Source organism: Pediculus humanus, genomic scaffold, assembly GCF_000006295.1.
Source record: "Pediculus humanus corporis 1103172108307 genomic scaffold, whole genome shotgun sequence".
In the NCBI taxonomy this organism is placed as follows: Eukaryota; Metazoa; Arthropoda; class Insecta; order Psocodea; family Pediculidae; genus Pediculus; species Pediculus humanus.
The window spans coordinates 189,281-210,248 of record NW_002987876.1 but is presented as its reverse complement, the minus strand read 5'-3'; the positions used below and the strand labels follow the sequence as shown (position 1 = coordinate 210,248).

General features: G+C 33.5%; 2 protein-coding genes across 2 annotated transcripts; one reads left to right on the top strand and one right to left on the bottom strand.

Annotated features, from left to right (window-relative positions):
* Positions 1-3,587: 3,587 nt before the first annotated feature.
* On the top strand, positions 3,588-5,076 carry Phum_PHUM577970 (uncharacterized protein; the record flags this gene model as incomplete). The annotated part of the gene is made up of 5 exons (XM_002432199.1): positions 3,588-3,602; positions 3,678-4,222; positions 4,318-4,512; positions 4,608-4,779; positions 4,867-5,076. 5 exons carry the CDS (start codon positions 3,588-3,590, stop codon positions 5,074-5,076), a joined length of 1,137 nt encoding a protein of 378 aa, XP_002432244.1.
* An 11,451-nt stretch (positions 5,077-16,527) lies between these two features.
* On the bottom strand, positions 16,528-20,437 carry Phum_PHUM577960 (Discs large 1 tumor suppressor protein, putative; the record flags this gene model as incomplete). The annotated part of the gene is made up of 8 exons (XM_002432198.1): positions 16,528-16,726; positions 16,811-17,093; positions 17,187-17,336; positions 18,388-18,471; positions 19,421-19,523; positions 19,610-19,859; positions 19,934-20,274; positions 20,426-20,437. 8 exons carry the CDS (start codon positions 20,435-20,437, stop codon positions 16,528-16,530), a joined length of 1,422 nt encoding a protein of 473 aa, XP_002432243.1.
* Positions 20,438-20,968: the final 531 nt, after the last annotated feature.

Here is a 20,968-nt window from a genome sequence, read left to right as displayed (position 1 = left end):
AAAATTTGTAAAATGTGACAAGAGGAATGGCAATTGGAGAGCGAATGCGATGATGGAATCCGATGAATTTTTGGATAAACAACAAACGCAAACAAACAAACAAACCAATCGTTATCGTAATATCGATTTTGATTTTCGATTTGACGGCTAGAACTGTCTAAATTAATTACGTCACGATGGGAAAAAAAATGTTAAAAACGAGGAAATGGTTCCAGTCGACCAGTTGTTGACATTCTCGTCCATCTCTTCGTATCTTCGTAAATCAGACAATTTTTAAAAATTTTCAAAAAATCAAAAATAAAATAAACAGGTTGTTTAAAGGTCAATAGGTCAACAAAATTTTTTTGTTTTTAATAATTAAATACCTTATTCTATCATCGTGTTCGTTTGTTTGTTTGTGTGCGTGTGCGATACTCTTGATTATTAAAGACGAAGGACGACGTGTATTGTTTAAAACAAACACCATCGCCACCGCCGCCGCCGCCGCCAACAACAACAACAAAATATTCAAGATTCAGGTACGGAAAGGATTGAATTATCAAACATACAAACGAATAAACAAAAAAGAAAACATGTCCACCGTGAACGAGAAGGTCTTTTTCCATATATATTATTAAAAATGCCGCGTAGGTTTTTTTTTTTATTCGGTCAGGTACGCGTCGTCACATCGTCATTTTGTTGCCCCATTGACAAATCATCATCGTCATCGTCATCATTCTTTTTTCTCTCGAGGTCAAAGGTCGTTTAAAAATATTTTTAGAAAGAAAATTTCATTCATTTTTTTTTTAATATGAATTTTTTTACGACGACGAATATCGGTCACAGTTTTTTTTTTTTTTTTACGATTGAACTTTAAACTTTTTTTTATTTTTTATTTTGTAAAGTTGGTAAAATGTGAAAGCTGATTAAAAAAAATTTGTTTTTTTTTTTTCATGCGTTTAACAACCTTGACGTCAGGGTGATCTTCTTACAGTTGCAATGATATCCTCCAGCAAATTTTTTTTTTTTTGTGGGAATTTTTTAGAAAAAAAATTTTTCGTTTTTCATCATCATCATCATCATCATCATAGTTTTCGACTGTTGTTGAATGTTTAACAAAAGTCATTAATAATAATAATAATAATAATAATAATAATAGGAAAATATATGGTTAAAAATCTGTTAAATGTCAGCGTGCTCAGGAGATTGTGAGGATTGAGTGGATGGTAGAAAGGAGAGAGGAAGAGGGAGAGGAAGGGAGAGGGGGAGAGAAAAGGAAAAGAGGTTGAAGGGCAGGGAGGGGGGGCAAAGTAAAAATAAAAAAAAAAGAAAGTTTTTTCTGACTTATTGCGACCGCTTCTCTCTCTCTCTCTCTCTTAATTTATTTTTTAACCGTTTTTTATTATTATTATTTCCTTTTTGGGTTTTTGAACTTGGAGTTTTTTTTCCTCTTCTCTTCTCTTCTACTTCCACGTTTTGTAACATTTATAGTTTCACGATTAAAAAAAAAAAAGAACTCAATAAACGTGTAAATAGAAAAAAAAAGAAAAGTTTAATTTTTGTAAAATGAATTTTTTTTTAAATTTATTTTTTGTCTCTCTCTCTCTCTCTTTTCCTCGAAATCGTTAATGCCACGACAAAAAATCAATTTAATTATAAATAAATTGTTTTTTTTTTTTCCAAAAAGAGTTTTCTATCGTTTTTCATAACTTCCCACGAAATGACGACAATAACGACGACGACGAATATTAAATAAAAATATTTTCAAAAAAAAAAAAAATTTTCGAGCAGGCGGTGAGTGGGCCGAAACGATGGAAAGAGAGAGAGAGAGAAGGATCCCTTCATATATTATTATTATTATTATTATTATTAAATAACTAAAGTTCTTCGACTTTTCGTTCTGGTCGGTTGGATTCCATTCATAACTCGATTCTTTTTTTTTTTTTTTCGAAGAATTTAAAAAAAGAAAAAAAATTTTTTTTTTTGTCTTGTGAAAAGGGAGTATTTTTCCAGGTGCTGGAAAAACAATGATTGTGCCAATATTATTATTATTATTATTATTATCATTGATTTTCATAGCACCACCACCGCCACCAACATCACCATCAACATAACCACCCGATTCTTTTTGTATTATCCACTTATAAGAAAGAAAAAGAGTGAGTGAGAGAGAGAGAAAAAACCATTCTATTCGATATACTCGAAATAATAATAATAATAATGAAAATAAAGTTTATTAAAAGAATATTTTTTTCTTTTTTATTTTGGCAATCCTGTTCATTATTTTTTCATTGTTAAAAAGTTTTTTTCTCTCTTTTTTCAATTGACTCCCTTCGTTCGATCCTTTTTAAAAAGAAAAACTTTTGTGTTGTTTATTGTTGTTGTTGTGCTCTCTTCCTCATATTTTTCCTTTTTCTTCTGCTTTTTAGTTTTTCTCTCGAGGGTGAACCCCCGCACTCGAAAAGAAAGAAAAAGGAAAAAAAAATTTTTTTTTTTTATTTTTTTCTTTGTTCGATGATATAGTCGATATATATAAATTTTTTAAATTTCGATTTATGCCCCGTTCTGCTCGACGTGTCAATAGAATTGTAGTAAATAATAATAATGGTAAAAAGAATGTTTCTTTTGCGTAACGTATCGAAACAAAAAAAAAATTTTTTTTAATTTACAATCAAACTTTAAAACAAAATTTTATTTATTGTCACGTTTTCTCTCTCTCTCTCTCTCTTTCTGTCTTTCTTTTTTCAGGCAGCATAAAATGTCGTACCTGATTTTTTTGAAAAGAAAAGTTTTTGAAAAAAATTTTTTTATATTTTTATAAAAGGTTATGATAAATAAAAGTTATCAGAATTTTATATATATATATAAATTTATAACTCGCGTGCCTTTAAATTCCCCAAGGGGAATTTTAAATCGACTAATTTTGATTTCATCTCTACTAATTACACGATCGACTACCGATTGAATCCTGCTACCTGAAAAAAAAAAAAAAAAAAACATAATTCTACCTTTTTTTTTTACCCCGCCGATATTGTTCCGCCACCACCATCACCATCACTACGACCTTTCTGTCAAATTTAATTTTATTTTATTATGGCGACGATAAAATTTATTAGTTTAATTCCACGACGTTTTTTAAAAATCCGATAAGAATAACTATCAAACAATGGTGCCCTACGTGCCACGATAAAAAAAAAAAAAAAAAATTATTCCTGTGTGTGTGCGAAAAAAAAAAAAGTAAAGAGAAAAATTATTAATCGTGATAAAACGTAATCAGGACCGTATCTTAACCCCGTGCATCTTCCCTTCCCCCTTCTCCCCGCCGCCTTCCACTCCCGCCTCCTCCGCTTCCCCCCGAAACAATTAATCAATAAAAACGTTCGAATTTACGTGCGAGTAAAGCACAGAAAATTTTAAAAAAATAAAACGGAGTCAATTTCCTCAGGTATTTTAGTTTAGTACCTGAGAGTAGTGGCGTATAAACATAAGAAAGACAACCGCATTCCACAAATACCAACATCATCATCATCATCATCATCATCATCAATTCTTCTGGCACTCCTCCACCAATTTCTTGTTGTTGTTGTTCTTCTTCTTTTGTCCACGAGATGATTCATCTTTTCGTTCGTTCCTTCCTTCTTTTTTTTTTTTCTTTTTTCTTTTTCGCATTAAAATAATTTTTTTTTTTTTTTTTCCAGGCCGAAGAATTAAATTCAATAGTTGGTAATGCTTTTAGAATGGCTTATGCGGCACAACTTCAACGTCAGCCAACTTTTCAAGAGGTAATCGCATCCCAACTCCAAGATTCATCCGGTTGGCAAAAAAACATATCATCGACCATCGAAATGAACGTTAAAATTCAAGATCATCCTCCGTCGATTAGGTTATCCGGGGGTAAGGATCCCCCCAAATCCATACCCGGTTTGAAAGCCGTTTACGAACCCTCGTCGAATCAAAGCACTCCGACAAGCGAAGAAAGTAATTCTCCGACGGATTTAAATTCGTATAAGAGACTCTCGGAAAAACCTCCCCTCATAAAACGTTTAGCATTAGGTTTAACGAATAACGAACGAACGGAAGATAGTCGGCCTCTAGTCACTCCCGTCATCGGAACGACAACATCTCCCGTTCACGGCAGACCGCTGTCGGGCGGTTACGTTAACGAAGCCGTAACCGAAACTGAATTTAATAAAAAAATTTTGCAGCAGACGACAAAGCAAATAGATAACAACGATGCGAACAAGTGAGTTAAGAGTTTTTTTTTTTTCACGTGTCACGTGACTTCCGTTTCCGTTGAATGATTTTAATATATATATACATTTACTGTACCATTTGCAGATTATTTCAAAATTTCGAAAATGAAAACAAATCTAAAAGGATATCGCAAATAAGTTCGAGTAGTTCCGGTTCATGTCCACCGACGGGTACCATACGACCACCACCACCTCCACCCGAAAGAATCGATAGTCTTACGGGTAAAGCCGAGGAAGGTGAATTAAGGGCGGCTCCGTGGTTTCAAGCCGGTATACCAAGGTGAGTGTGTGCGTGCGGTGGGGGGCGTGCCGGGTGTGTGCGCGGCGGGTGTTAATTTCCGTTTTGATAAAAAACAATTTTTTTTTTTTTTTTAGGGAGATAACGTTAGAAGTATTAGGACAGGAACCGGTTGGTGCTTTCATGGTTAGAGAAAGTACCAGCAAACCAGGATGCTACGCGTTATCACTTAGAGTGCCTAGAGATTTTCAACCATCCGGTATAGCTCATTATTTGATAATGAGAACTATGAAGGGTTATAAAATCAAGGTGAGGAGGAGGAGGAGGTTCTTCTTATCAACCGTTGTTATCGGTCGTCTTTTGCCCTAACCATAACCGATTCGTTTTTGTTTTTAGGGTTTCACAAAGGAATTCACGACTTTGACCGCTTTGATAACACATCATTCTGTCATGCCTGAACTATTACCGTGTCCTTTGTCTCTTAGTCGATTCAATGCAAGTTTTACGCAGACTGATTCGAATCGGGATTTTCCCGATACCGATTCGGATCCCGATTACGACACTTTAGCTGATTTTCGACGTATGATGGCTGATTTAAACGTCTAGTCAATCGATATTATTATTATTATTATTATTATTATTATTAAATTTTTTTTTTTTTTTTACTTGTGATTAATGTGAATGTTTTAAACAAAACAAAAAAAAAAAAAAAACCGATATATTTGCTATGATGATGTACTAACGACCGGATGATATACTTAATGAAAAAAGGTAAATTTTTATGACTTTCGGTTGTTGTTTTTGAGAGAAATTTCTTATTATTATTTTGTTTTTTTATTTTTTAGGTATTTTGAAAATTGGTGCAAGCAAACAAACCAACGAATGCCCATTTGTTAATTACAATGCCAAAAAACGGTTTTGGAAAACTTCGATCGATCGATATCACGTTTAAAAAAAAAAAAAGAAAAAAAAACCAAAGTTTTTTTTAAAAAAAAAAAAAAAAAAAATTTTAATAAAAAAAAAAAATTATTATTGTTTGTATTTATTTATTTATTTATTTTATAAATAATTCCAAAAAACACCGGAAACCGTTAACTTTCTTCACTGCAGCCACTGTTGTTTTTCATAAGATTAATTCCTCCAGTCTAAGTTGCCAACGGTATGGGGAATAGAAAAGGCAGACCGATCGACCGGAGTCGCCGACCCTCGAGAAGAAATGTTAGAAAAGAAGTGTGTTTTCGCTCGTCGCCGCCGTGCCCTCACTCTCACCGTCCGAAGAATAGTTCTTCTTCTTCCGGAATTACCATTACAGAGACGGTCGCGACCTGCCACGTCGCTCCCGCATCCGTCGCAGGACCCGCGAAACTTCCAGACCCGAACGGGGCGCGACTCCTTCCGCCTCGCGTTCTCGCCGCTACCATGTTGGAAGAGCCCGAAGATCCGCACCTGAAACAGATAAACATTAATCCCCATTTCCTCCCCGACGACCTCCAGACACCCCCAGAGTCAGCCACGACCCCAGGCCGCCGTGAAGAATCGCCAACGCATCGAAGCCAAGACAAATCTCTCTCCGACAGAATCGAATAAGAGGTCTGGAGCCCGACTCGGAGTACCGGGACGAATCCTTTCCCCCTCGTGCCTCGGGGGACGGTCGTGACCTGCCACGTCGTTCCCGCCTCCGTCACAGGAGACGCGAGCTTCCGGGACCGAACGACCCGGACGGCCTAACCACTCCCGGCCGGCTCGCCCGATCTCTTCATTTGCGCGCCCCTGCCACTGCTATCACTCCGGGAGAAAGATCGAAGACATGAACCTGAAAATCAGAAACATTAATCCCCCCCCCGACGACTCCGCTACGACCGAAGTTTGCCAGACTCCGATCGCTGCGAAGTACGCCGACGCACCGAAGCCGGGACGAATCTCCCCCCGACGTAATCCTGAAAGAGATCCGGAGCCCGACTCGGAGTACCGGGACGAATCCTTACCTCCCTCGTGTCTCGGGAGACGGTACCGACCTGCCACGTCGTTCCCGCCTCCTCCACAGAGACGAAGTGAGCTTTCGGAGGCAGTGAGAAGTTCCGAGATTGTCGGGCCGACGAAACATCCCCCTCAGTCCGTCCGCGTTTCGCCCCTGCCGCCGTACGATTGGCTCTTGCAGTTCGAAGAGCGAGAATCCAACCGGTGCGGATTCCGACGTCGTCGTCATCGTCGGAGCCGTCGTCGTCCCGATCTTCATCTTTGTTCGCATCTTCTTTCAGCCGTTGGAATGAATCGCACGCACCGTCTTTAAGCATGCGAACCACCCCCCGAGGATGACGAGTCGACCCCGCGCAAGAGGATCTTCCCGCCGTCCTTCCGCTCGCATCCCCGTTTTTTCGGAGTTGGATGATGATGAATCCTGATAGAAAAATACCGAGTCTTACTTTTTTTTTACCCCTTGGGGTTGGTAAGATACAGTAAAGAACGCATTTCCGGCGTTCGTTGTTTTGATGAATACATAAATCTACAACCGGAAAATTAATTAATTTTTGTTTTTACTACAATTACAGGGCTCACTATTGCTGCCGTTTGCGTTGGTATCCGGACACAAAGATTCCTCGTGCGTTTTGTACGACATTCGCGAGGGTAGAAACGTTCAATGTGTCAAACCTCATTCGTCAGACATAAGATCGATAAGGTTTTCACCGAGCGCTTATTACCTCTTGACCGGAGAATACGATAACAAACTCGTCTTGACGGATTTACAAGGAAGGTATTATTATTAATAACGTCGTGACAATAATGATGAATGATGACGTCATTAATCGGTTTTTTTTTGTCTCCAGTGGATTTGACGTTGCCGCTTCCCAGCATCGTCGTCGCTCATCACCAAGACAAAGTTATTTCCGGAAGGTGGCATCCGACAAAATTTTCATTTTTGAGCACGAGCGCCGACAGGACGTGCACTCTGTGGGCTTTACCCCCCATTTGAAACTACCGTAAAACACCGAGCGTTAGGATTTCGCAAATATGAAATAATGTTTTCTCTCTCTCTCTCTCCTCACGTGAGCTCTCTTAAATTCGTAAATATTATTATTATCATCATTCTCGGGCTGTTGTACTCACCGTCATTGTATTTCCAGAACTTGAAAGTAATTTTAAAAAGAAAAGAGCATCGTAATCATAATCACCATTTCAGTCAGAAATTTCTAGAATTATTTTTCTTATTATCGGAAAAGTGTCATCGCCACTAACCGAACGAACGCTTTTACCGCTTTTCGGTAATAAAATATAAATGAAAGGTGAAGAAGAATTGGGGGAAATCGTTAGCTAGAGCATAAAAAAGAGAAAAAGGTCGGAAAAACCGGGAGGGAAAAAAAAACGGGAACGTGTTCGTATTTATATACATAAATTTGTAAATTTTTTCGTTAGGTTGTCACACGGATCGAACGCCAGAACGCATCGAACGTCGTCGCGCGCGGAATCCAAAAGTTTTTCTATTTTATTTTTCATGTTTCGCTTTCGGCGGTTATTATCACAAAAAAAAAATGAAGTAGAGGGAGGCAGGGGAGTAGTAAATGCATACGAAAAAAATTAATAAAACGTAAGTAATATATTTTTACTAAAAAAAAAAAACGGAAAAGATATATATATATATATATATATATCTTATAGATAATATATATATATAGATATATATATATTATTATTGTATTATATATATATAATATTATTATTGTTATCGTTTGTTTGATAAAATGCTGGTTTTTTTCGATTAATCATAATAAGCTTTTTGAAATTGTTAATAATAATAATAATATCAACTAAAGTATCTATATATATATATATATATATATATATATACTCATAAATGAATGATAATAATAATGATGATGAAAAAAAACGAGATTTAAAAAAAAATATTTGAATATTATTATTTTTATTTTTTTCGTATTTTATTTTTAAAAGTTTTTTTATTTATTTTTAAACCTCGTTTTTTTTTTTTTTTTTTTTTTTTTAAAATTATTTAAATATCGAAACAATACGCTAATATGAAAACTTTTATTATTATTAATATTATTAAAAGTTTGAATTAATTAATAATTTTCTATTATCATTATTATTGTTATTATTATTTTGAATATATGTATATATATATATATATATAACGTTATGGTATTAAGAAGAAAAAAAAGAAAAGTTCTATCATTTTTGTATGTAATGTTTATTTTTATTTTTTATTTTTGTTTTTGTTATTTAACGTTATGTAATTGTAATATTAACTGTTAACGCTGTTTTTTTTTTATTGTATTCTCACTTTTATTATTTGTATGTTAACTTGATGAATAATATATATATATATATATATATATATATATATATATTAGTAAATGCGAAGTTACTTACTGGCCAACCCAATAATTTACATAAAACAAATTATTTAACGAAAATATTTACGTATTGGCTACGTTAAAAGCTTCCATATTTTTATAAGTTCCACGTTAAAGTGAAATACATTTTTCTAATGACACTTTATTTACCATCGATATAATTAAGTTTAAATTGATGTCTATGGTTGTTTACATATATTACTATTATTTTTACTATTTCCCATTGTGAGTTATTTTTCCTGTAATAATTTCAAATAAAAATCGTAAAATTTGTTTTTAAAGAAATTACAAAATGCACGGGAGAGTCAAAATAAGAACGACAGAAGAACAAAAAGAAATCGCAAGGCAAGAGAAACAGAAAAAGGCAATAGAATTTTAATAAAATAATGAATCAAATATTCATTAAAAAATTCATTCAGAAAAACGTTCTTCGAAGAAGGTTTAAATCTCACTGGTAATTTATTAACAGGAAATACGGATATAATAACATTATGGAATTATAGAAGAGAAATATTTTTGTCGTTGAAAAACGACGAGGATTTGGAAAGTTATCAAAAACTATTGGAAAAAGATTTACAATTGACAGAACAGTGCCTGAGAGTAAATCCAAAATCCTATGGTAGTTGGCATCTTAGAATATGAATATTGGACAATTTCCCAAACCTGATTGGAACAAAGAATTAAACCTTTGCACAAAATATCTTCAATTAGACGAAAGAAATTTTCACTGTTGGGATTATCGTAGGATAGTCGCAGAAAGATCAAATGTTTCTCATTTATCTGAACATGAATTCACTTTAACATGAATACTGTATTAAATTATGTATGTATATGTACATGTGTAATTATGATACCTCAGGAATGCCTCCCACATGGTTGAGGGGAGTATCCCAATTGGGTTGAGCAGATCTCTGCAACAGCCTATGCCGGAGGGGAATCTGCTCTCACCTTTGCGAGTTCGGATCTGATGATTTCGGCTGTGAGAGAAGGGTTGAGGTTGAGGCTGAAATGGTAGTTATACTCCTGCGACTGAAGGATATGAGTTGGTACCGGAAGCAGGAAAATCACCCATATGCTGTATATGGATGACTTAAAAATTTATGCAAAAAATGAAGAGGAGTTAAATAAAATGCTAAGGATGGTTCAAACTTTTTCCTCTGACATCAACTTGAAATTTGGTTTGGAAAAATGTGCAAAAGTTAATATTGTCAGTGGAAAGTTAAAATGGAAGGAAAATATAGAAGACTCTGAAGAAGAACTTATTAAAGAACTGGCCCTGGATCAACATACAAATATCAGGGGATTGAAGAAAATTTTGGGGTAGCCAACAAAGAAATTAAACTTCGATTAAAGAAAGAATATTTTAAAAGATTAAGGCTTATATTACAGTCGGAACTGAATGGAAGAAATAAGTTAAACTCCATTGGCACATTAGCTGTTCCAGTAATAGAATACACTTTTGGCCTTGTAATTATATATGTATATATTGTTATGTTCGGTTCGTTTCTTTATATTATAAGTTACGAACAAGCACTTAAAACTATCACTATAACAAAATTAATATTAATGGATAAGAACTTAAATTAGCAAGACTAAAAATCAAAAGAACACGTGCAAAGCTGTGTAGCTTCCCTTTATAACTTCGGTCTTTAGCTAGTCAATTGTTTAGAATGTTCAACAATGCAAACAAGCAAACACTTGCAAAAGAAAGAGTTTCTAGAAGCTTCACTTCTAAAGAAGAACAATTTGAGTTCATCGCCAGTCTTTTGTTTATAAAAAATTGAAAAATGTGAACATTGAGTACGGGATCATAACACCTCCCCCCTTAAGACGGAAAACAATTATTTGAAAAAGAATTTGTTTTCTCCTCTTGTTCGGATTTGACAGCTTCCTATGTCGGTTTTTTGGATAGTTCCGTCCAGGTTAAGACTCCTTGAGTAGTAGTAGGTGCTATGTCTTCTGTATGGTAGACTGTTGTATCTTTTCACATTGGCTTCTCATCAGGAACATAATTTTAAGCTTTATAGCTGCAAGTAGTAGAACCTTTCCTAGGCAATACTCGTTAGTGAACAATGTTTCATAAAGAGTAAAGATAAAAGAATAAAATCAAGAGACATGAAATTCGAAACAAAATTGACATAAGTTCTGAAAAATACAAAAATTTTATATAGGAAATATAGAAAAAGAATAAATGGATTAATAATTAAATAAATGATGATTAGCTGTATGGGGAAAAATAAAAGGATTAAATTATTATTATTTTGAATTTCTTTCTTTTTAGATCAACTACTCAGAACACGGTTTTGTGATAAGTAACTTCCTTGTTACGGATTTTTAATAAAACATTTTTGCCAGATATTTTCTTGACCTCGTATGGATCCTTAAATTCAGGACTAAGTTTTTCATTGACTCTTATTTTATTTTTAATTGGATTTGTTCTTGCTAATTTTTGACTGGTTTGAATCTTCTCTTTTTCATTAGACGATAGGTGAACTTTACTCAGTAAAAGTAGCTTTACTTCAGGAATAGTCTTTTCGTGAAAATCAGTTGACATAAAAATGGATGCTTTCTTCCTAGATTTCTTGGTACTGGAACTCCATTTCCGCTTTTTAGTATGCTTTTCAAAATTATCCTTGTGAATTTTTCCAATGGCTCCTACATTTTTAGTTGAAATTTTTGTTTCCTTTTGAATTTCAGCTTTAGGATTATTTTTAAGTTTTGAATTCTGTAGAGATGATGATCTTTCTTTTTCTTCTGCTTTCACTTCTTTTGCTTTGGGACCTTTTTTCTTATTTTTATTCTTAGGAAGAAATGGTGCTTCTTTAGCCTTTTCTTTAGATGAATCTCTAGAGGATGATTTTTCTTTTTGAACTGGAATTGATTCTGGTAAAGGATGGATCAACATACAAATATCTGGGGATTGAACAAAGAAATTAAACCTCGATTAAAGAAAGAATATTTTAAAAGATTAAGGCTTATATTACAGTCGGAACTGAATGGAAGAAATAAATTAAACTCCATTGGCACATTAGCTGTTCCAGTAATAGAATACACTTTTGGCCTTGTAATTATATATGTATATATTTTGTTATGATCCCGTACACAATGTTCACATTTTTCAATTTTTTTATAAACAAAAGACTAACGATGAACTCAAATTGTTCTTCTTTAGAAGTGAAGCTTCTAGAAACTCTTTCTTTTGTTTTATTTGCAAGTATTTGCTTGTTTAGATTGTTGGACATTCGAAACAATTGACTAATGAAAAACCGAGGTTATAAAAGGAAGCTTCACAGCTTTGCACGCGTTCTTTTGATTCTTCGTTTTGTTATATTGAATTCTTATCCGTTTAGTTTTGGTTGAGTGATAGTTTTTAAGTGTTTGTTCGCGAGTTAAAATAACCTTTACTTTTATTTTGTGAAAAAGTCTATGCTAAGCATTTAACACGTCACAAGAAATAAACTGTAAATTAATTTTAATATTAATTTGCGACTTATAATATAAAGAACGAACCGAACATAACATACAACGAGATGAACAACCGAACATGCTTTTATAATACGGCCACGAATAAATATTTTTACATAATAATAATAATAATAATAAATAAATAAATAAAAATTAAATAAAATTTATTTATTATCCTTATTATTATTATTTTTTTTTATTTTAACTTCGTTTCTCCATCCTTGGTCATATTAAATAAACACATGTACAAAATTTTGCTTTAAAATATAGTTATTTCATAATTTAAATTTTATTCCTATTTATACATAAGTTAAACATGAAAAATATGGTATTTTTTTTTCTGACCAATCACGAGTAAGAATGGCGAGCGCCATTATTTTCTCATTATGTATACAAAGCACGCCATTGGTTAAAAATTGTACTGAAAATTGCATATACTCTAAATGCAAGGCGTTGAAGCGAAACGAAACTAACGAAAAATTGAGACCTCCTAAATATTATGTTTTACTGATACTCGGAACCAATTTTTCACTCATTTTTCGTGATTTTTTTTCGTTCTCCTTACTTTTGTGAGTTATGCAATTTGTCGTGTTCTCGCGTATTGCAGGTTGCATAACCAAAATTTTTAAGGATTTTTGAATTTTTTCGATTTTTTCCGTGCGCCTTACTTTTTTGAGTTATGCAATTTGTCGGGTTTCGCGTATTGTCAGTTGCATAACCCAATTTGTATAAAAATTTCTTTAAAGTTTTTCTTTTATGGGAATAAATGAATGATATAACCAAACATGCATGATGGGAAAAAAAAAAACAAATTTTATTTTTTTTTTTAAATAATATATTTGAGAGAATAAATACATATATTATAATACAGAGAATAAATACAAATATTATTATTATTATTATTATTATTATTATTATTATTATTATTATTATCATTATAATTTTAAAAAAAAAAAAAAAAACGGAAAACTTAATAATCGTTTGTGGCAAATTTAGTAGTTTATGTGTCACGATTAAGAAAAATATACATACATATATTTTATACATATATATGTATATAATATAAACGTGGCCAAATATAAATCAAACGTTCAATCATCACTCAAAATTTAATTACAGGTTTAAAACGAGGTTTCTTCTATGACGACAAACAACCGAACCTGATTTTTTCTAATTATTCCTCTTTCTCGCCTTTTCCTCCCTCTCTTCCTCCCTCCCTTCCTCTTCTTGCCTTCTCGCTTTTTCGTACTTTTTTCCAAAACGAAATCGTAGCCCTTATTTAAATTATTTGAAAATATAACAGAAACGTTTTTGTCACCTCTCCTCTCCTCTCCAAAAGGTAGACATCATCTTGTTTCGCTGTCTGATACTGTCACTCCTGAATGTGCCGGCTCGTCTTTACTGGTCCTTTCCTAAATGAAAGAAAAAAAAAATAATAACAATTAGTAAGGACAAATGTAAAAACTTTATAAAAAAAAAAAAAAATTTTCTGTTGTTTCATCCGCGTTCTACCTACTTACCATCGAGTAAAAACTCGCGTATTTTTTCTCTCTCTCTCTCTCATTTTTACCTTTTCTCCACTCATCAATCTTGCAAAAAAGAAATCGTGAATTTAAATATTATCATGCTAAATAATAAAAGAAACATTTTTTTTTTTTTTTTTATAAACGTTTCATTTATTTAAAATTATTTATTTATTTATTTATTAATAATTACAACGTGAGGAAATTAAAAATAAATAAATAACCGTCATTATTATTAATAATAATAATTCTAATAATAATAATAATTAAAAACATTTTTATTTTAAACAAGCTTCATTTATTTATTTATTTATATATATATATATATTTATATTATTTTTTATTTATTTTTAAATTTCACGAAGGCGAGAAGTTAGACACACGTGTGTGCGTGTGCGTGTGTGCTACGTCACGTGAAGACACACATAGAATCTCGCGTTTTTTTTTTTTTTACGTAAAATTCACTCATTTATTTATTTTTTAAGAAAAATTACTACTTTACAGATTCTTTTTTTTTTATTTGTTTGTCAATTATAAATATTATTATTATTATTATTATTATTATTATTATTATTATTATTATTATTATTATTTACACAATATACGTTTAATTAAAATTAAAAAAAAATAATTATAATAAAAAACCATCAAAAAGCACTTTTCTTCTTCTTCTTCTTTTTATTCTTATTCGAAAATTAAATAATAAAAAAAAAAACAACAGAGTAGCGAGCGGGAGGTAAAGATGTCAGAGAGAAAAAAAATAAAAAAAAATAAACGAGCCTTTTGACCTTTAACCTTTCAATTTTCCCCTCCCTATCCGAACTGTCAACGCCCCCTCCTCATCCTCCTTCCTATTTTTTTTTCGCGAAAGAATACAAAACAAATCAGATTACAGAAACTGAAAGAGAGAAAAAAAAAAACAAACAAGTTATCGAACGAACGAATGGACAAACAAACAGACAAACAAAGCTCCACAACATCAGCAATAACAACAACAGCAACAACAACAACATCCCATAAAAAGTTCAATTTCTGTTTTTTTTTTTTTTTTTTTTTTTGTAATCATTCATCTTCTTGATTTTCATTTATTAACAAATAATAATAATAATAAAAAGTTTGACTGATGGGGTGGGGAGGAGGGTGCAAAACATGGGTGGGTGGAAGAAGGAAAGGGGAGGGAGGGGGAGGGAAAAAAGAAAAATATAAAGAGGTAGGCTCCCGAACGAACAATAAATAAAAATGTGAACACAAAATAAATTAACTACAATTAAATAATTAATAATAATAATAATTATTAACACTCTCCCCCGCCATTTTTTTTTTTTTACTAAATAATTACTTAGTCACTTATGTACATGATGATGATCCTTTTCGTTTATGGTGTTTTTAAATATGATATTAAACGGATTATTAATTCGGAAAATTAAAAACATTTCCTAAGTGCAACAATAACAACGACGACAACGACAACAACAACAACAACAACAAACACAACGGACGACTTTTAAATTTTCTCTACTCCCCCCTCCCCTTTCCACTTTTGCCTCCCCGCGCTCGCGCGTGTGTGTGTGTGTGTGAGAGTGAGAGAGAGAAAGAAAGAGAGATAAAAATATAAAAGATTGGCACTACACAACCGTGGTTGTTGTTGTCTTTCTCTCTCTCTTTTCGCTCTCTTTATCGTGCTGAAAACAAACAAAACGTTTTTTAAAAATTATTTTATTTATTTAATTTAAAATCTAATTTTATATACTCGAAAACAAAAAAAAAAAAAAAAGTTTAAAAAAATTTTCGCGGGGTTTCTTCACCTCCCCCTCCCCTCACTCCCCTTCCCCTTTTCCTTCTTTACCATTTTGTTTCTTTTTGTCTTCTTTCACTTTTTCCTTTGCTCCCTTTCCAACGTTTGGGTTTTTAGTTTTCGGTTTCCTTTTTTTCCCCCCTCTCTCGACGATTAAAAAAATAAAACAATAATAATAATAATGATAATAATAATAAAAAGAATAAAACAACAATTTAACCAACTAATTTTTTTTTTTTTTTTTTAAATCACAAATAAATAAATAAATAATTTAAAAATTTTTTTTATTCTTTCGATGGGGTCGTTGTCGTTATTATCATTATTATTATTATCAAACCGCAACTCGAATCGACGACCGACATCGACAAAATTAAAAAAAAAAAAAAAAAAAGTTTTTTTTTTTTTTATTATTAAAATACTACTACTAAAAACCCAAACTCTCATCACCAAAAAAAAAAAAAAAAAAAAAAAAAGACTAGAAGTCTAGCTGCTCTCTGTCTTCCGTTATTATTTCGTTATTGTTGTAAGACGTCGTCCGATTTTGCAACTCATCGGCGACGACGACGACGGCGGCGTCGACGTCGACGTTATTATTACGTTTGTGCCACAGAATCTCCAACGATTCTTCTCCTTCTTCTTCTTCTTCTTCTTTTTCAAGGTCGTCGAATCCGTCATAATCATGAGTCGTCGAACGGAGGATTCCACCGTTTAAATTCCACTCGACCTGTAAAAGACCCGAAGAAAATCAATCAATCAATCAATCAATCAATCATTTCATTTTTCTCGTAATGAAATAAACTCTCACCATTTTCACTTGTCGGTCCGTTATCGTGTTATCTATTATTATTCGGGGGAGTAGTCAATCCCGGCGTGCGGGCACCGTCCATGCGGTGCAAGGCGGCCGTCACAGTTGCTCTTTTGCGGGTACCCAAATCGTTGGACCCGCTTGTTCGACGATGACATCTTTTACTTTGGCGTAGATTTCTTCGGGAGTGTCTCCCTCGACGACGGCCGTGAAATATTCGGCAAATTCTTGTTCCATTTTAATGGCACGCTCGTAAGTCTTCTTGGCTTGTTCCTCAGTCATTCTTTTATTCATTTCCCTTAATAATAAAAAAAAAAAAAACAAAACAAAATAATAATAATAATAATAATAATAAACAAGGCAATGGTATGTATATACTCACATGATTGATTCGACAGATTTGGGTTTAATAAATATGGCGATTGGAAAGAGTTGAGCGACTTGCAGCCTTTTTATAGCGTTACCGCTCACGTCCAATATGCAATGTTTACCACGTTCCGCCACTTCTTTGACCGATGCCACGGACGTACCGTAAAGATTATCATTGTACTGTCCGGCTTCGATGAATAAATGATTTTGAATATCTTTTTCCATTTGTTCTCTAGACGAAACGAAATGATAGTCTCTCCCGTCTTTTTCGTACTCTCTCTTCGGCCTCGTCGTGTCTGTTCAAATAACAGATAATTTTATCATTCATTCATTTCCGGTTATGTTCGTGCATCATCATCGTCGTCGTCGTGACGATAGAAAATACTCACGAGGTACGCAGCTACCAAATTTATCCGGGAATTCGGATATTAAATCATCGTTGATTCTATCTTTGAGAGGGCCCAAAACGATGACAGGACGAGTGTACTGTATTTGCTGTTGTTGAACTGCTTCGTACGAAAGAACCGTTTCTTCCCCACCTAAATAAAAATCATATCTCGTCAAATAATAATAATAATAATAATAATAATATTCTCGAGGAGCGGATTGAAGGAAGGAAGGAAATTAACTTTGCGACTTTAATTGGCTTGCGCGCCTACCCCACGAGAGAGAAAAAAAAAAAAAAAAGGAATCGAATTTCGAACCCGTTCAACCACCTCCTTTCATCCCCTTTTTCATGCACAAAATAAATAAATAAAAATTCCTCGATCGTTTCATTTTCTTTTCTTTAACGACAGCAAAAAAAAAAAAAAAAAAATTGCGGATACGATCACTGAAATACGTACGTACTTGACACAAAAAATCAAAATATTAATTTTCAATCACCCTACAAACAAAATCAAAAAAAACAAACAAAATTAAACAAACAAACAAACAAAAAAAAAACAACAACAAGCAATTGTTTAATAAAAGCAAAGAGACGCACACACACACACACACACACACGCGCACGCAAAGAAATAATTAATGAAAGCAAAAAAAAAAAAAAAACAAACGAAAATTAAAAACGTTTAAAATTATTCATGCAAAAAAAAAAGAAAAGAAAAGAAAAGAAAAAATATTTATGATGACGTCGACGTTTGCCCCCCCACCCTCCCCTCCCCCGGGGGAGGGGAGGGTGGGGGGCAAAAAATTAATTTGGTCGATTAATTCATGCAAATAACTTTCCGACAGCAAAATAATTTCCCCAAGGTTAATTACTATTCTTCTTCTTCTTCTCTTTCTTCTTCATTTTCTTCTTCTTTTTCTTCTTCTTTTCCTTCTTCTACATCTCTTTTCTTTTTCCTCTCGTTGCTCTTCTTAGAATGTTGAAAATTTGGAAAATCGTTTTTTTTTTTTTTTTTTTTCCAAAAAGTGGTTAAAACAACAACAGTGAAAGAGAGAGAGAGAAAAAAAAACAATCACGTGTGTATTAAAATCACGTGATATATATTTTTGATAGAGTGAGAGAGAGATAGATAGATATGTAAAACGCCAACAAAAAAAAAAAAAAAGAAAAGGGCAAAGCAAGAAAAGACGGGAAACCTTTACCTTTGACAACAGCAAGTAATAAAAATGATTCAATCTCAATACCTTCTGTCGTGTTGTCGTCCTGCGTGTAACATAACATGAAAGCTGAAACGAAAAAGAATAAGGTAAATAATTTTACACGGGGGTGGGGGGTGAGTGAGTGAGGGTTTGTGCCACATTGTGGATATAGAAAAACAGAAAAAGCAATCGGGTGGTTTTCTACAAGAATAGATAACGTGAAAATTTGTGCTTGAATCGATGGTGCCCCCCCCCACTTCCCTTTTCCAAAAACAAAACATGTTGCATGTGATGTGCGAATTAATTAATCACGTGCTTATGTGTACAATTGCAACAGAAAAAAAAAATTTTTGTGCTTCCCCTCCCCCCTTTTTTTTTTTTTAAGGGAGCGAGTGAGTTAAAGACGCGACAGAAATTACACAAACATGGCCGGAAGCGATGACAGCATTAACCAACCGATCGATTAATCGATCGATCGATCGACGGATCGATTTTCTTTCTCCTTCTTCACATATTCTTCTTCTTTTTTTTTTTTTTTTTTTAATTAATCAAGAACACACAAATAAAAACGTTTGTCTCGTTTGGCTTTAAACGAGAGCAAAAACGAATCGACTTTAAAAAAAAAAAAATGATAATAATAATAATAATTATTGGGTCGGAATTTTTATTGGGCGTGAATATATGCCCGCCATCTTGCGCAAACATCGATCGAACATCATCCCACTCCCCCATTTTCGCGTTTTATACGCGGTCAAATTTAATTAAAATAATAATGCGGTTTTAATTACCGGTATCGTCATCATTATTATTATCATTATTGACGTAGGCGTGGTCGCGATGAACAAACAAGCAAACAAACAAACAGAAAAAAATTAATTTTTCCGTTCCGTTCGCGTAATTTAATTTTTTTTCCTTTTGATCGAAGAGGTCAACCGCACGGTTCCACGCACGGGGGATGTTTTTCGTTCGCCGTTTTGTCGTTTCCGTTTCCGTTTGAGAAATAATAATAATAATAATAATATTATAAAAAACTTACGTTCTTGATCAGAGCCGTCTTCCGACTTATCGTCTTTGCTCTTCATAAATGGAAACTTTCGACTAAATGAAAAGTTTTTCTTTTTCCGGTCTAACGTCGATTGCTGAAACAAAAAAAAAAAAAAAAAAAAAAAAAAACAAAATGAAATAATAATGATGATGATGATGATGATGATTTTCGAAGACTCACCTTATCCATATTTTGTGGCACGTGACCCTGAAATTTAACCGTTCGATCCCGAGCTCTTTGCTTTCTTTCCCAACGTCTTTTGGACGGAACGATCCCCATTCCTTCTTCTTCTCCCGTTGGCAAAACTTTTCTCGCTTGCCACCACTCATCGTCGCTCGCGTTCGTCACGTGTAATATATCTCCGTAGTGGAATGGCAAACCCCGACTCGGGAGACCGTCGTCTTTGTTCGGATCGTAATCGAAAAGCGCTCTGTAATAACAATAATAATAATCACGATGACGATAAATCGGATTTCCCGCCGAAAAATTTTCTTTTTTTTTTACCTGACGTATAAAGATCTTTTCTGTGACGTTCTAAGCAAGGTACCAGACATTTGTTGAGAGATCTGCTGTTTCAAATCGTGGATTTTGGCCTCGAAACGATTGTACTCCTCGGGTTTGAATTGAGCTACGATGGTAACAGTCTGATCCGCTCCTTTCAATGCCTGAGCGGCTTCTTCGTGAGTCGCCGTCCTCAAATTGATTCCGTTCACGCTGAGGATTTGATCTCCCCGCCTGAGTTCTCCGCTGAGATCGGCGGGTCCTCCGGCCAATATGAATGATATAAATATTCCCTCGCCATCTTCTCCTCCGACAATGTTAAAACCCAATCCGCTCGAACCTTTCTGAAGAACTACGGTTCTCACTTCCCTACAAACAAACAAACAAACAAACGACCATTATTATTATTATTTTTATTATTATTATTTTTAATTAATTTAAAATTAAACGACGAGGAATTTAAACTCTCGCTCAATCAATCAATCATTCATTCACTCTCTCTGCCATCGCCACATTGCCAAATTTAATTCAATCTAAGGAATTCTTTTATATATATAAAGCCATAAGAGACTCTCTAGAACATTCTCCACAAATTGTTATTTTATATTTCTTTTCTTTTCTTTTCTTCTTTTTGAAAAATGGTGAAAGTAGAGATTGAGAAACAATAAGCGCAAATTTCCGGAGGCGAAATTTTTTTTTTTTTTTTTTTTTTATACGTACGGTACACATAATAATAATAATAATAACAACAAAGAAAACACGATCGCAGGTGGATATGAATAAAATCGAAAACGATAGAATAACAGGAGAAGGAGGAGTAGGAGGAAAAGGAGGAGGTAAAATTAATTTAAATTTAAATTTTTGATGATTTCCCCCATCATCATCATCATTCGTTCGAGTTTATTTTAAAAATTTGGCCCCGTAACGATTTTAATTTTAAATTTTTTTATTATCATTATTATCATAGTGAAAACATTCGGTGAAAGAGGTGAGGAGAGGAGGGGAGTATAGGAGAGAAAAGAAGAGGGTATTGAAAAA